The following is a 12,116-nucleotide window of genomic DNA, read 5'->3' as shown; positions in this document are numbered from 1 at the left end:
TGGAGGTGCCTGGGAGAGGCTAAGCTGTGAACTGAGGTCAGTTGCCACTAGTCCTGGTTTGGGGGCTGCTTAGCAAGAGGTATGGGGCATGCATAGGCCAGATGCTGCTTGTTTGGGGGTTGTGAACCTTTGAGACGTTTTAGGAAAGTTTACAGCATGAGCCAAGACAAGCTATTTGTATGGAAAAGCCACTAGAAGCAGCTTGGGTGGGCCCTGTTGGGTGGGCAGGGCTTCAGGGAATCACCAGGGTGGGGCAAAAGGTGTTAGCCAGGTTGATGGAGACTCTGGAGCTCAGAGCAGGTGAGTTTGTCAGTGAGTAAGCCCCTGTTCTGACCGTTTAAGAGGAATGCCTAGGTCTCCAGCAGCCCTTCATCTCACTTAGCCACAATCTCCACTGGTTTCCACAGCCAGAAGTTATGGGGACTTTTCTTTATGTACTGGAATCCTGGGCTGGGGAGCCAGATGTAGCGCTGGAACCCCTTGGCTCCTCAGCCAGGACCTCCACAGCTAAGATATCCTTCCTGATTTTTAACCGCCACAAGGGGGTGTGGGTCCAGCCCGTTCTGTGTCTCTGCCCCTTCTACCAGTCTTGAGTTGGCTTTTTCTGTATATTCTTAGTTATAGGACTTCAGTTCAGCTAGACTTCAGGTGATTCTCATTGACGGTTGTTTTGTAGTTTAGTTGTAATTTTGATGTGGTTGTGAGAGGAGGTGAGCACAGCATTTACCTATTTCACCATTGTGACTATACGCTCCAATTAGGCACTACTTTACTCTTTATAATTTTCATAAAGGCTAATAATAGTAAAATTATATATATATATATATACATATATATGATTAATAGATACCTGCTTTAAAAATCAACTGCTAGAATATTAATTTGGCTTATCAAACAATAAATACATTTATCAAACATTTATTAAACATCTATGTTGTAACTTTGTTAGACTTCTAGTGATTAGTATTTTTTGTTCAGATAGTTATAACACAGTTGATGTAACAGGACAAAATAGAGAAATTAAACTCTTGGAGTATTCTGAAAAAATGTTGACATTTGTGCAAGGTGTTGAAGGATGTGTACAAAATGCCTATTCAGAAGAGAAGGCAGTTACTGGGAAAATAAGTATAGTAGGAGAGTGATAACCAGAGGAAACTAAAAATACAGGAAAGTTCAGGATATTGTAGCTGATGTTTAGGGTACTTGTTAGGAAATGATGTCAGAGTGTGAAAGTTCTTGATCCTAAGTCCTATGAAGAAGGATTTGCCATTATGAAATGGACCATGAAATAATCCCTCAGGTTTTTGTGGGTGCCGATGTTGAATCTCATTACTGAAATAATGAATTAAATAAGAATGATTGAAAGTTAGTTTATTTAGAGCGTAGCCTAAGGTAATTAGGATTTACAACTCTGAAGGGGAAACTTTCTTTCCAATGTTAGGCCGTTTTAAGAGAGAAACTGGAAATATTATGGTGGAAAATCCTAATGAGGATGAAAAGTACACAGTGGGTATTTTTTTATTGTATATAGCAGTTATAAATATAGAAGTGTGTGTGATACTAATAAGAACAGTGTAATGACTCCCAAATTTGAAAATGAGTTTGGAATTAGGTAAAATGGTCGGAAAAATAAATGAAATAAACAAAACCCCAGCCTTTTTCAAAATAGATTTCAATCTAGGTGAAGTGACAAGGAGTATAGTGGGTACATTACTTAGTATGGGATTTTGCAATGATCATTGAGGAACATATGTTCATAGTAATATGTACAAAGTAAACATAGTTAAAGAGGGACTTGAAATCGAAGATAGAAGAAGGTGTATGAGTCAGCAGTTATTTAAGTAAGTGTATTTCCTAGCTTAGACACATTAGTACTGAAAATATTATCAAATGAAATCACCAGCAACAGTTGGTAATTTTTCAAATATTGTGAGAAATGGGGGTAGCAGAGGAAAGAACATGATATGGCAATAGAATCTTTCCCTTTTTAAAAAAAAAAAAATTGGGGGGGGGAGTATTGGGAAAACAATGTATTTCCCCAGGGTCCATCAGCTCCCTAGTCGTTGTCCAGTGCCATTTTCATAGTTGCAGAGGGCACAGCCCACTATCCGCGTGCGGGAATTGAACCGGCAACCTTGTTGGTGAGAGCTCGCACTCTAACCAGCTGAGCCATCTGGCTGCCCCTCCTGGGGCTCAAAGGCAGCTTGTTTTCTTCAATCTAGTTGTGGAGGGCACAGTTCACTGGCCTATGTGGGAATCGCACTGGCAACCCTGTTCAGAGCTCGCATTCTAATCCACTGAGCCATCCGGCCACCCCGAATCTTTCCCATTTTCAGTACATAATGGGCACTTTTTGAAATCAGCTGTGTTTTCACATCTCTGGAGCATATTAAAATATTGCTGAACATATTTTACCTTTTTGGATGGCCCTAGTGTATGTACTAAGGTGATCATATAGTTTACATGCAATTTGACCACTAGATGGTGCTCATACAGAAGGAATTTGTATATGTGATGTGATCAGAGATTTTCTAGATAAACAACAAATCTGTTATCAATCTTCTCAGTTCAGTCTTCTCTTAATGCAGTTGTATGTTTTGAAATTTAATAGGCCAGTTTATAAAGATACAAAGATAAGGAAAATCCCTATTATGTTGCATTTACAGTACATTAGCTTTGAAGTTACTTTGTATTTTTTTTTAGAATTTTGGAGTTTCAGTACTCTTTTTCCTGTCATCCTTCAACCTTTTAAAATTTTTCACTAAGATTATTGAATCCTTGTTTTTGTTACTATACCTGAAGACTTCTAGATTTATTCATGAGTTTGGAAAGGTGTACAAATAGAGGGCCTATGCTGTATAAATTTTTGAACTGTCTTTACTTCCATTTAATGTTATAAGATAAACATCCTCACAGTCATAAATGTTTCATAATCACATTTTAGGTTACATAACAATCCACTAAATGGATGCCAAAGCTTCCTCCTGTTTAGAGTTCAGCTATATATATTATTATCACTCTGTGAAAAAGAAACTGTATAGAAAAAAGAATGTTAATTCTTTATATGTCATATTAAAACGTTAATAGCAATTTTTTTGGTGATTTAGACATTGTGTGTTATATTTTTATTTCATTATATTAAACAGAGTTTCCAGGTTTTATAATGAACTTAAATTTTGTTTTAATGGAATAGAGTGTATCTTTCAGCTCTGCTACATGAGTAGGGCTATTCTAAAGCAGAGACCAGTGAAGAGTTGGTTGCCTTCCTCCTCCCAATCAAATCATATGAAACCAATTGTGATTTAGGTATATACGTGGTTTTGTATGTATGTATTAACCATTAGGCAATGGATGTGATGATCTTAGATTTTTTTTCTCTCTCTCATTAGGGGACATTTTCATAAAGAACCCTTTCTCAAAACTCAAAAGTTGCTTTCTTGATGTCAGTAGATTTGAATAGAGAAACTATACACTGAGAAGTATTTCTTCTCTACTCAGGGGATTGAGTGATCTATCAATTTTAGATTGTTCCCATGTTCTTTGTTTCTCTAAGATAAGAAGTGTGTAATGAATGGCTTACTGTTCTATCTTTGTTGATACTATTTGCAACTTAAGTAGGAAATTTGTGTTCAATATCCTCATCCATACCAATCCAGAAAAGCAGAATCGGCCTTTCCTGGGTTTTCATCAGACATGGATCAAAGCACGTATTTAGGGACCAAACCAACAGCATTTGCATAAACCGCACTAATCATTGCTTTATTATAAGTACCTGATCTATAGTAAAACTTTTGTTTTTCTCCCAGGAAGTTTCATTTTTTTCCTTCAGAGAGGATTATTAATTCTCTGTCATCCCTTCGTATTTTGCTCTGTTTCTATTCCCCTGCCCCCTGATGGATAGAACCAGTCTGTCTAGGACCGCAAAATTGCCAACTACTCTCTGCACGGTCCTTGAGAAGAAGCACCAACTTTCTGCTATAATCTCTGTCACAAAGAATCTTACTCCAAAGAGTCCCACATGACTCTCAGCCTTTGTTGGGCATGTGTCTGTATCTTAGGGATGAAATCACAGGGGTAGCATTATCATTTTTTCTTGATGAATCAGGATTTGCAATAGACCTGGAGGTTGTAGTTTGCCAATGCTGCTTTCCAGTAGGCTGCATTTAGCTGGTGCTGGTAAGCACATAGTAAGATTTCGTCAGTCCACATCTGAAAAAATATCCATGGCTGAAGTGGGATTTATGATGTACTTATATCAACTTAAAAATTGAATTACTCAGAGCAGACTGGTAGCTCAGTTAGAGTGCGAGCTCTGGGCAACGGGGCTGCCGGTTCGATTCCCACATGGGCCAGTGAGCTGTGCCCTCCACAATTAGAATGAAGTCAATGAGCTGCCGCTCAGCTCCCGGGTGGCCAGATGGCTCAGTTGGTTGGAGCACGTCCTCTCAACCTCAAGGTTGCCAGTTCAACTCCTCGACTCCCACAGGGGTTGGTGGGCTGCGCCCCTGCAACTAATAATGGCAACTGGACCTGGAGCTGAGCTGCACCCTCCACGACTAAGATTGAAAGGACAACAACTTGATTCGGAAGTACGCACTGTTTCCCAATAAAGTCCTGTTCCCTTTCCCCAATAAAATCTTTTAAAAAATTGAATTAACCATAGGTAAATTATTAAGTAGCGTTTTTATTTATGTATTCTTTTAAAATGACGATATATTGTATTCTATACTAATGTAGCACAGTGTTGAGAGGACAGACTTAGGTGTGTGTGGTTCTCAAACTTGAGTGTTCTTAAGAATCACTTAGGGGGCGGCCCGGTAGCTCAGGCGGTTGGAGCTCTGTGCTCCTAACTCCCAAGGCTGTCGGTTCGATTCCCATATGGGCCAGTGAGCTCTCAACTACAAGGTTGCCAGTTCAATTTCCCGCAAGGGATGATGGGCTCCGCCCCCTGCAACTAAGACTGAACACGGCACCTTGAGCTGAGCTGCCGCTGAGCTCCTGGATGGCTCAGTTGGTTAGAGCATGTCCTCTCAACCACATGGTTGCCGTTTTGATTTCCCGCAAGGGATGGTGGGCTGCGCCCCTTACAATTAGCAACTGCAATTGGACCTGGAGCTGAGCTGCGCCCTCCACAACTAAGACTGAAAGGACAACAACTTGAAGCTGAACGGCACCCTCCACAACTAAGATTGAAAGGACAACAACTTGGAAAAAATCCTGGAAAAATACACACTGATCCCCAGTAAAGTCCTGTTCCCCTTCCCCAATAATAATAATAATAATAATAATAATAATAATAATAAAAGAATCACTTAGGGGACTTTTAAAAATGAAAATGCCCTCTTCTTATGCCTAAAAATTGTGATGGAGAGTAAGTATTAGTCTGCATTTTTAACCGCACTCCAGGTGATTCTGAAGTGGTCTACAATGTTGAGAAACACACATTAGAAAATACCTATTTAGATATTAGAAAATACTTATTTAGCAATCAAGCAATATTATTTTGTGAATAAGAGTATTATTTCTATAGTGTTGGATAAAACATGTTCCACTGGTTATATAAAAAAACTATCTTTGATTCTTCTGTATTTTTACAAATTCATAACTTTATAGTCTTAATGTTTATAATATCTGAGAGAGATGATGCTGGTAACAGTTTTCTTTTAATCACAAAAGTTCCAGGAGCCAAATATTTATTTTGCAAATTAATCTGTTTCTGCTTCCAGACACATATATCAAAGCATTAAAAACCAATATATTCTATAAAATAGTCATGCTACATTACAAATGGATTTCCCTCTATTATTAGATCCTCAGAGTTTGATGTAGATAGTACCTTTAAAAAACTTAGAAGCAGTGCTAATTAACATAAGCTCCTTCCTGATGTAGAAATTTGTATGTTAATGACAAAGACTCCTTTAGTAAAATTATTTTAAATGATCAGAACTGTTGACAGAGAATCCTCTGTATTTTTATATTCAGTTCATATTTATAATTTATTTAGCAGTGAAGATGCCATTGTATTTTACAACAGACTGTTACTGAAACTGGGTAATCCAGGGTTTCTCCACCCAGTGCATTAAATCAGACAGCCTCAAAGGGTCTTGATAGTCCACTGTTTATAACATCCTTCTTTACCTGCTAATCGACCTCACTTCCTGGATTTCAGTCTATCTAGTTATCAGCTAACAAAAGAACAGCTTTTGGTTCCTGCAGACGCTGGTGAAAAAATAATCATGAGAAAGAAATCCACCTTATGCCGTCTTTTTTGTCTGCAATTACAAACTCAGCCATCATGCAGCTAACAGGTACAGAGGGAAGATGCAAGCTCTTTCATGGGAAGAAATTACAGAGAAATCGAGCATCATTTCTCAAGGTTTTTATTTTTCCTGATTTACAAATGATGCTGCTGTAATTCTAGCTGCAGTTTTTACCGATCATTCACCACAAGGCAGCTGGTAGAGAAGTAAGACTGCTTGGCAACCACCTGCAGGGCTGCAGAGATGAATTACATTTTCGGGAACAACACACTTCTGTACTCTCGCGCCAGTCGAGGAGGCAATACTAGCTCTAGCCATGGCTCAGTAGGCCCAAAGCAGAAACACTGGGCAAAGAAGGGCTCATCAGATGAACTGCAAGCTGAGCCAGAACCTTCACGCTGGCAGCAGATAGTTGCATTTTTCACTCGAAGACACAGCTTTATTGATTGCATCTCAGTAGCCACCAGCTCCACCCAGGTAACACACCACTTGTTGAAATTATTTTCAGTATATTTTGGTTCATGTTTGCGTTGCAAAAATGTATTAGTATAGACTTCTTAATTATTAAAAAAATATAATCTTATGCACTGAAACCTTGGATGCGCAGGATTTTGTTTCAGTCCATGTGTGCACGTCTTTAGCACGAAAGGGGAAACAAAACATATTTTCCCTTTTGATCTTATTATGTAATGCCAAGCCAAACAGTCTCAGGTTTTATTGAATGATTTCCCTAAAAATATAAAGCCATTAATACAAAAATTAAATGTAAGCTAACAATGCTTGTCTCCTTATTTTTAGATTGTGTTAAATGCTATGAAGTATGTGTCTGACCGAAGAAAATACCTGTTTGTTTAGTTTTTGTGTTATTAGATAACCTCCGGGAGATTGTTATTGTAATAAGATAGAAGATAAGTTGAAATATTTTCATTTCCTAGTGTTTTGAAAATAGATTAAATTGAATACAGTAAATCAAATTGAAATTGTGAAATACTATTGTATATACTTATATCTTCAAGTTATATTAAATTATGATTTATTCAAGGAATTTAATGAATCTTTCCATTTCTATAAATATTTATTACCTGGAGTTAATTTGAAAGCCATAAATTGTGTAATTATACAATTATAGGACTATTTTTCCAAATAATCAGTTGACAGTTTAGAGATGAACAAACAATAAAACCCCCAAATTAAAAAAGGAAAATCACTTCTTTTTGTAGAAATGAGTATTGAAATAGGAAAAATATAAAATTAAGAAAAATTTGAGTGAAATACATATTACTTGGTATTAAAGGAGGGTTAGGGTAATATTCATATTTTAAAACATTTTTTAATAGGTATTCATTCAACTTCAGTAAAAATGAAAGGATAAGAAATAGTCTAATTTAAAAACAAGATGAGAATACATTTGTCCTCTGACATCAGTAATATTTAAATTAACAAAATAGATACGCATACCTGAGGGCCTTTTTGAAATAAACTCATTTAAACCCATTTTTAAAAATAGAAGCAGTTAGATAAATATAAACTGCAACAGTTTTCTTGTTTTTGGTTACTAGAATTATCTTTCAGTTTGGTTACTAGAATATCTTTCAGTAGTTTTGATTTTTAAATAATGTCAAATTTCTATTACCTATTTTTCTTACATATTTGAGAGATGGAATTACTGGACTAGAGAGTCATTAATTGTTTTTATGTAGGCACTGAGGTTACTTATAATAAAACTTACTCAGAACCAACAATTGATTTAATTCTTAGATTGAATACTGCCCCAAGAATTTAACTAACTTGAATTTGACTACAATTATATATACCAAAAAGGGATGCAGAGACTAAAGCTTGGCATTGTTATTCATTGTAGATTAATATTGAATAATATTTTCCATTGTCAAAAAGAAAGATGTTAAAAACTTTATAAAACTTTCTATACATAGTTTATATAAATATATACCATTTATGTATACATACCCACAGATATGGGGTATGTATACATAATGATATGTATACATTATGTATGTATACATATGTATACATATGTATACCCCATTATGTATGTATACATAATGATATGTATACATACCCCATTTATGCATATATACCCCACAGATATGGGGTATGTATACATAATTGATATACATCAATATATCATTGATGTATAATTCGTCTTATTAACAGCACACAAATGAAAAGGCAAACAAAATGGTTCACATATAAAACTATTGAAACCACATAATTATATTATAGTTACATAGGAGTTGAAGCAAAAAGTTGCTATTGTATTGCACTGTAATAGAGTGGGAATTTTAATAAAAACTGTTTGCAATTAATCCTACAAAACCATTACAATTTTATTTTTTCCCCATTTTGTTCAGATCATTAATGTAAACTGATAAATTACTTAGTTTTTATTTCTTTCAGACCTCTTTGCATTACTTGTTTTTTTCATTACCTTTGTAGTTCATCTCCAGAAGTGTAGACATGGGGTCAGAGGTTTTAGCTTTTGTTTCTTTTGCTCTGGAACACCAATATGTCATTTTTCATTATATATATTTTTCTAAATGAAGAGTTGGGTATTTTATATATTGAAATCTTTTGTTGTAACTCACTGGAATACATTTTACAGGATAAAGTATAATAGCGCTGAGAAAGAACATTAGACATATTTGGATCTTAGTTGATGCCAGAATACATTTTTCTATTTCATCTCCTAACTCACAGCTCGCAGTTTTATTTTGTAACACTAGAAAGATTTGTATATAGTTAAAAACAAAGTAGATTAATTAAATTTCTTAATTGGGTATGAACTCTATACCTATGAATATAGTAGTATGATATTGATAGTGTTTTGTTATGTGTTGATAAATAACAGCAGTGATTACCAGGTCTCCTATTTCACTGTTGTCAGAAATATCCTTTTCTAAGATTTGATGGCAATAGTAACTTTGAATCTGATTTCTTATAACCTGTGCTCCATGATACTTTTAGCAGTTTGGAGAGTTGTTATTAAATCAAGTTTTATTAATTTGAAAGCCATTACTGATTTAATATCCTCCCAAATATCCTCTATAAGTAAAAAGAAAATTTGCTTTCTTTACAGATTCAGTTGCGTGTGTTAGAGGTATTCATGTTCATCAGTAAGATTATGTGCCCAGTTCTACTGTAATTCCTGGAAGTTAGTAAGTAGGAAGTCATTCATGTTTTTTTAAATTATAAGGAAGCAAGTGGTATAAACTTCTGCAAGACCCCCAGCTTCTAGGATAGGGCTTGGCATATGGTTGCTGCTTAATAAATCTTTATGGAATTGATTGATTAATTTCCATTTCAGTCCCCTTGAACCTTATTAGCTTATGGCCTTCCAAAATATAGCACCTAATCTGAAATCTGTTGGATATTTATATTTATTGGATCCACTCTTTTCCCTCATAAGTGCCTTTAGTTCTTCACAGCAGTCCTCTCTTCTTCCATTTCCCTTTTCTTACCCTCCATTCTTCATAGTTTTAAGTCACACAAATCCTCCATCATCTGATTTCCTCACCGTTTTGAATCCACACTGAAATGATGATAACATACAGCTTACAAACTGTCTCTGATTTTTGTCATTTGCTTGTATCTTAAAAGTTTACGTTGTGGGTTTTTTTGTGTCTTTTTTTTTAATGTTAAATTAAGATTAGTTATGAATTATTTTACTTTGATGTGAGTTTCTCTTTAGGGCTTCAGGCTACTTATGTTCTTAATTTTGAATTACTATTATAATATCGAAAAAGTGACTTAAGCATTATCAAGCCCTCCTCAGTTTCTCACTTCAGCATTCCTTCTATTCTTGCATTTAGGATCACTTAATACCAGTTTGCTCTGTCCTACTTAGCATACTCAAGCTCTGTTCCAGTCTGGGACCAATTTTTACATTCACCAGGGGTTTTTAAAAAGTCCAGCACAATACTTCTAGGCTTTGTTACCTGATTAGTTCCTAGGTAAAAAGTTTTATCTACTTGGTGATATCAGTGTTTATTAATGAGAATAGTAGTCATAAACTCTGAATAGCGGTGAAGTGGTAGGTCACTTTCAGTGACAGCAGCTATTCCTGTATTTCGGAATACTTGAAAATCCCTAACATGGATCACTATAAATATTCACATAGGGTTCTCCCATCCCCCAAAATTGACATGCCAAATTAAGTTGAAAACAGCAAAGTTCTATTCCTAGGAGTGAATGGGATCTAAATGATGACTTGTCATAATTGAAGTAGAACAATAAAGTTTTAATAAGAGTGAGTATTGGCTACATGAGTTAAACCTTTTTAGAGGAAAAACCCTGTTCTAAATTAAAATAGAGGAAAACACTGTTCAGATAACCATGTGGAAAAATATATAGGCTAATTTGTATAAAAAAGAGTACCATTGTAAACAGGTGCATTCTGGATTATAAAGGATTTAATTTTTAGAGGTATGCATTGGATATATTGTCCAAAAAAGAAGACAGTAGTATCGACCTCATTGAGTTAATTGTATTAACTCATTTATTATATGTCACTTAGTACAGTGCCTGGCAGCTATTATTTATTATTATTTTATTTTTATATTGCTTAACTTTGATAGTCTATGGACAAATTCAAATATAGATAATTAGGAATTACAGCACCTAGGGTAGTGCAGTTCATTCAAGCATTTAGTAAATACTCGTAGTGTTGACTGAATAGTTATCTGTAAGTGCAAGCCGTATACTTTTTTAAGAACCACAGGTTTCTCAGTACCTTCAATTGCAGGATTTAAGGGAGAGGTCCCAAGGAACACCTCAAATTCTTGGTTAGACCACCAATTCCTGACCTTGCCTCCCCTCCCAACACTTCCTTTTGCAAATCACCAAACCAGTCACAAGTAGACAATTAAATTTAACTGATTATTCACCTTTTACCAAGCTCACTCTCCTTCCTACAATGATTTTTTAAATACCCTCTGAAGACCTCCAGCCCAGCTTTTTACTATCCTTCATGCTCTCTTCTTCCTTCCTTGCCTTGCTCCTATGGTCCATGACTATATAAACACTGTCTTTCATGATCTCAACTCTCTTTGCCCCTTTGTCACTTCATTGGTAAAATTCATCCTTGGTTAATTGAAACTCTGCCTCCTGCACACTGGTTAAGCTGCACATTAAACTTCAAATACCTGTTTTCTGGACCTCATTCTCAATTGATGGTTTTACTCTGTATTCCAGCCTGTAAAAATTAATGATCCGTCTGTGTTCCTAAAGCTCACCCTTCACTTCCATATTAGATCTCAGTCCTTTTGACTATTCAGGAACTTCTGAAATTCTCTTCATTACAGTATCTGTCTTTCCTTCTATTCTGGATTATTCCCAGCAGCATACATACCTGCTATAAATACTTCTCATTAAATTAACCAACCAAAAAACCCTCTTTTAGAGTATAGATTAATTATCAAATCCAATAATCAATTCTCAGTTTTTGTTTTACTTGACCCCATAATAGCTTCTTACATTAATTGACTACTCTCTCCTTTAAATCTTTTCTCCTTTGACTCTTCAACACTGGCTCTTATGATAGCCAACCTCAATTTCCTTTGCAGTGTCTTCTCTTCGTACAACTAATGTTAAAGTGCCTTGGAGCTCAGTCCTTAAACTTCTCTCTTTTTATACTCACATTTCAGTGATCCCATCCAGTCCTGTGTCTTTAAATAACATCAACATTTATACCTTTAGCCCAGAGCTAATCTGTGTACACTAGACTTGTGTGTTTGGCTTCCTACTCATTATCTCCCCTTGGATGAGTATCTGAAAGTTGACATGTCAAAAACAGAGTTTCTAATTTTGTTGTTCTCCTCATCTTCTTCATTCAGTGTA

At 35.6% G+C, this 12,116-nt stretch overlaps 1 protein-coding gene across 22 annotated transcripts in view; it reads left to right on the top strand.

The window, feature by feature from the left end:
* DLG1 (discs large MAGUK scaffold protein 1) overlaps window positions 1-12,116 on the top strand; it is a 247,770-nt gene that overhangs the window by 82,573 nt on the left and 153,081 nt on the right. For 6 of the 22 annotated variants that reach the window (XM_081073468.1, XM_081073464.1, XM_081073467.1 and 3 more), the window contains exon 1: window positions 6,366-6,737. The exons of the other annotated variants lie outside the window; for them this stretch is intronic. In XM_081073468.1, the coding sequence (XP_080929594.1) occupies window positions 6,504-6,737 (234 nt within the window). In that variant the 5' untranslated portion in view covers window positions 6,366-6,503. Of the gene's footprint in view, window positions 1-6,365; window positions 6,738-12,116 lie in introns of those variants that run through there. 22 annotated transcript variants of the gene reach the window in all.

Source organism: Rhinolophus hipposideros (assembly GCF_964194185.1).
Source record: "Rhinolophus hipposideros genome assembly, chromosome: 2".
NCBI classification, from domain to species: Eukaryota; Metazoa; Chordata; class Mammalia; order Chiroptera; family Rhinolophidae; genus Rhinolophus; species Rhinolophus hipposideros.
The sequence above is the reverse complement of the archived record's forward strand: the minus strand, read 5'-3'. Positions and strand labels throughout refer to the sequence as shown.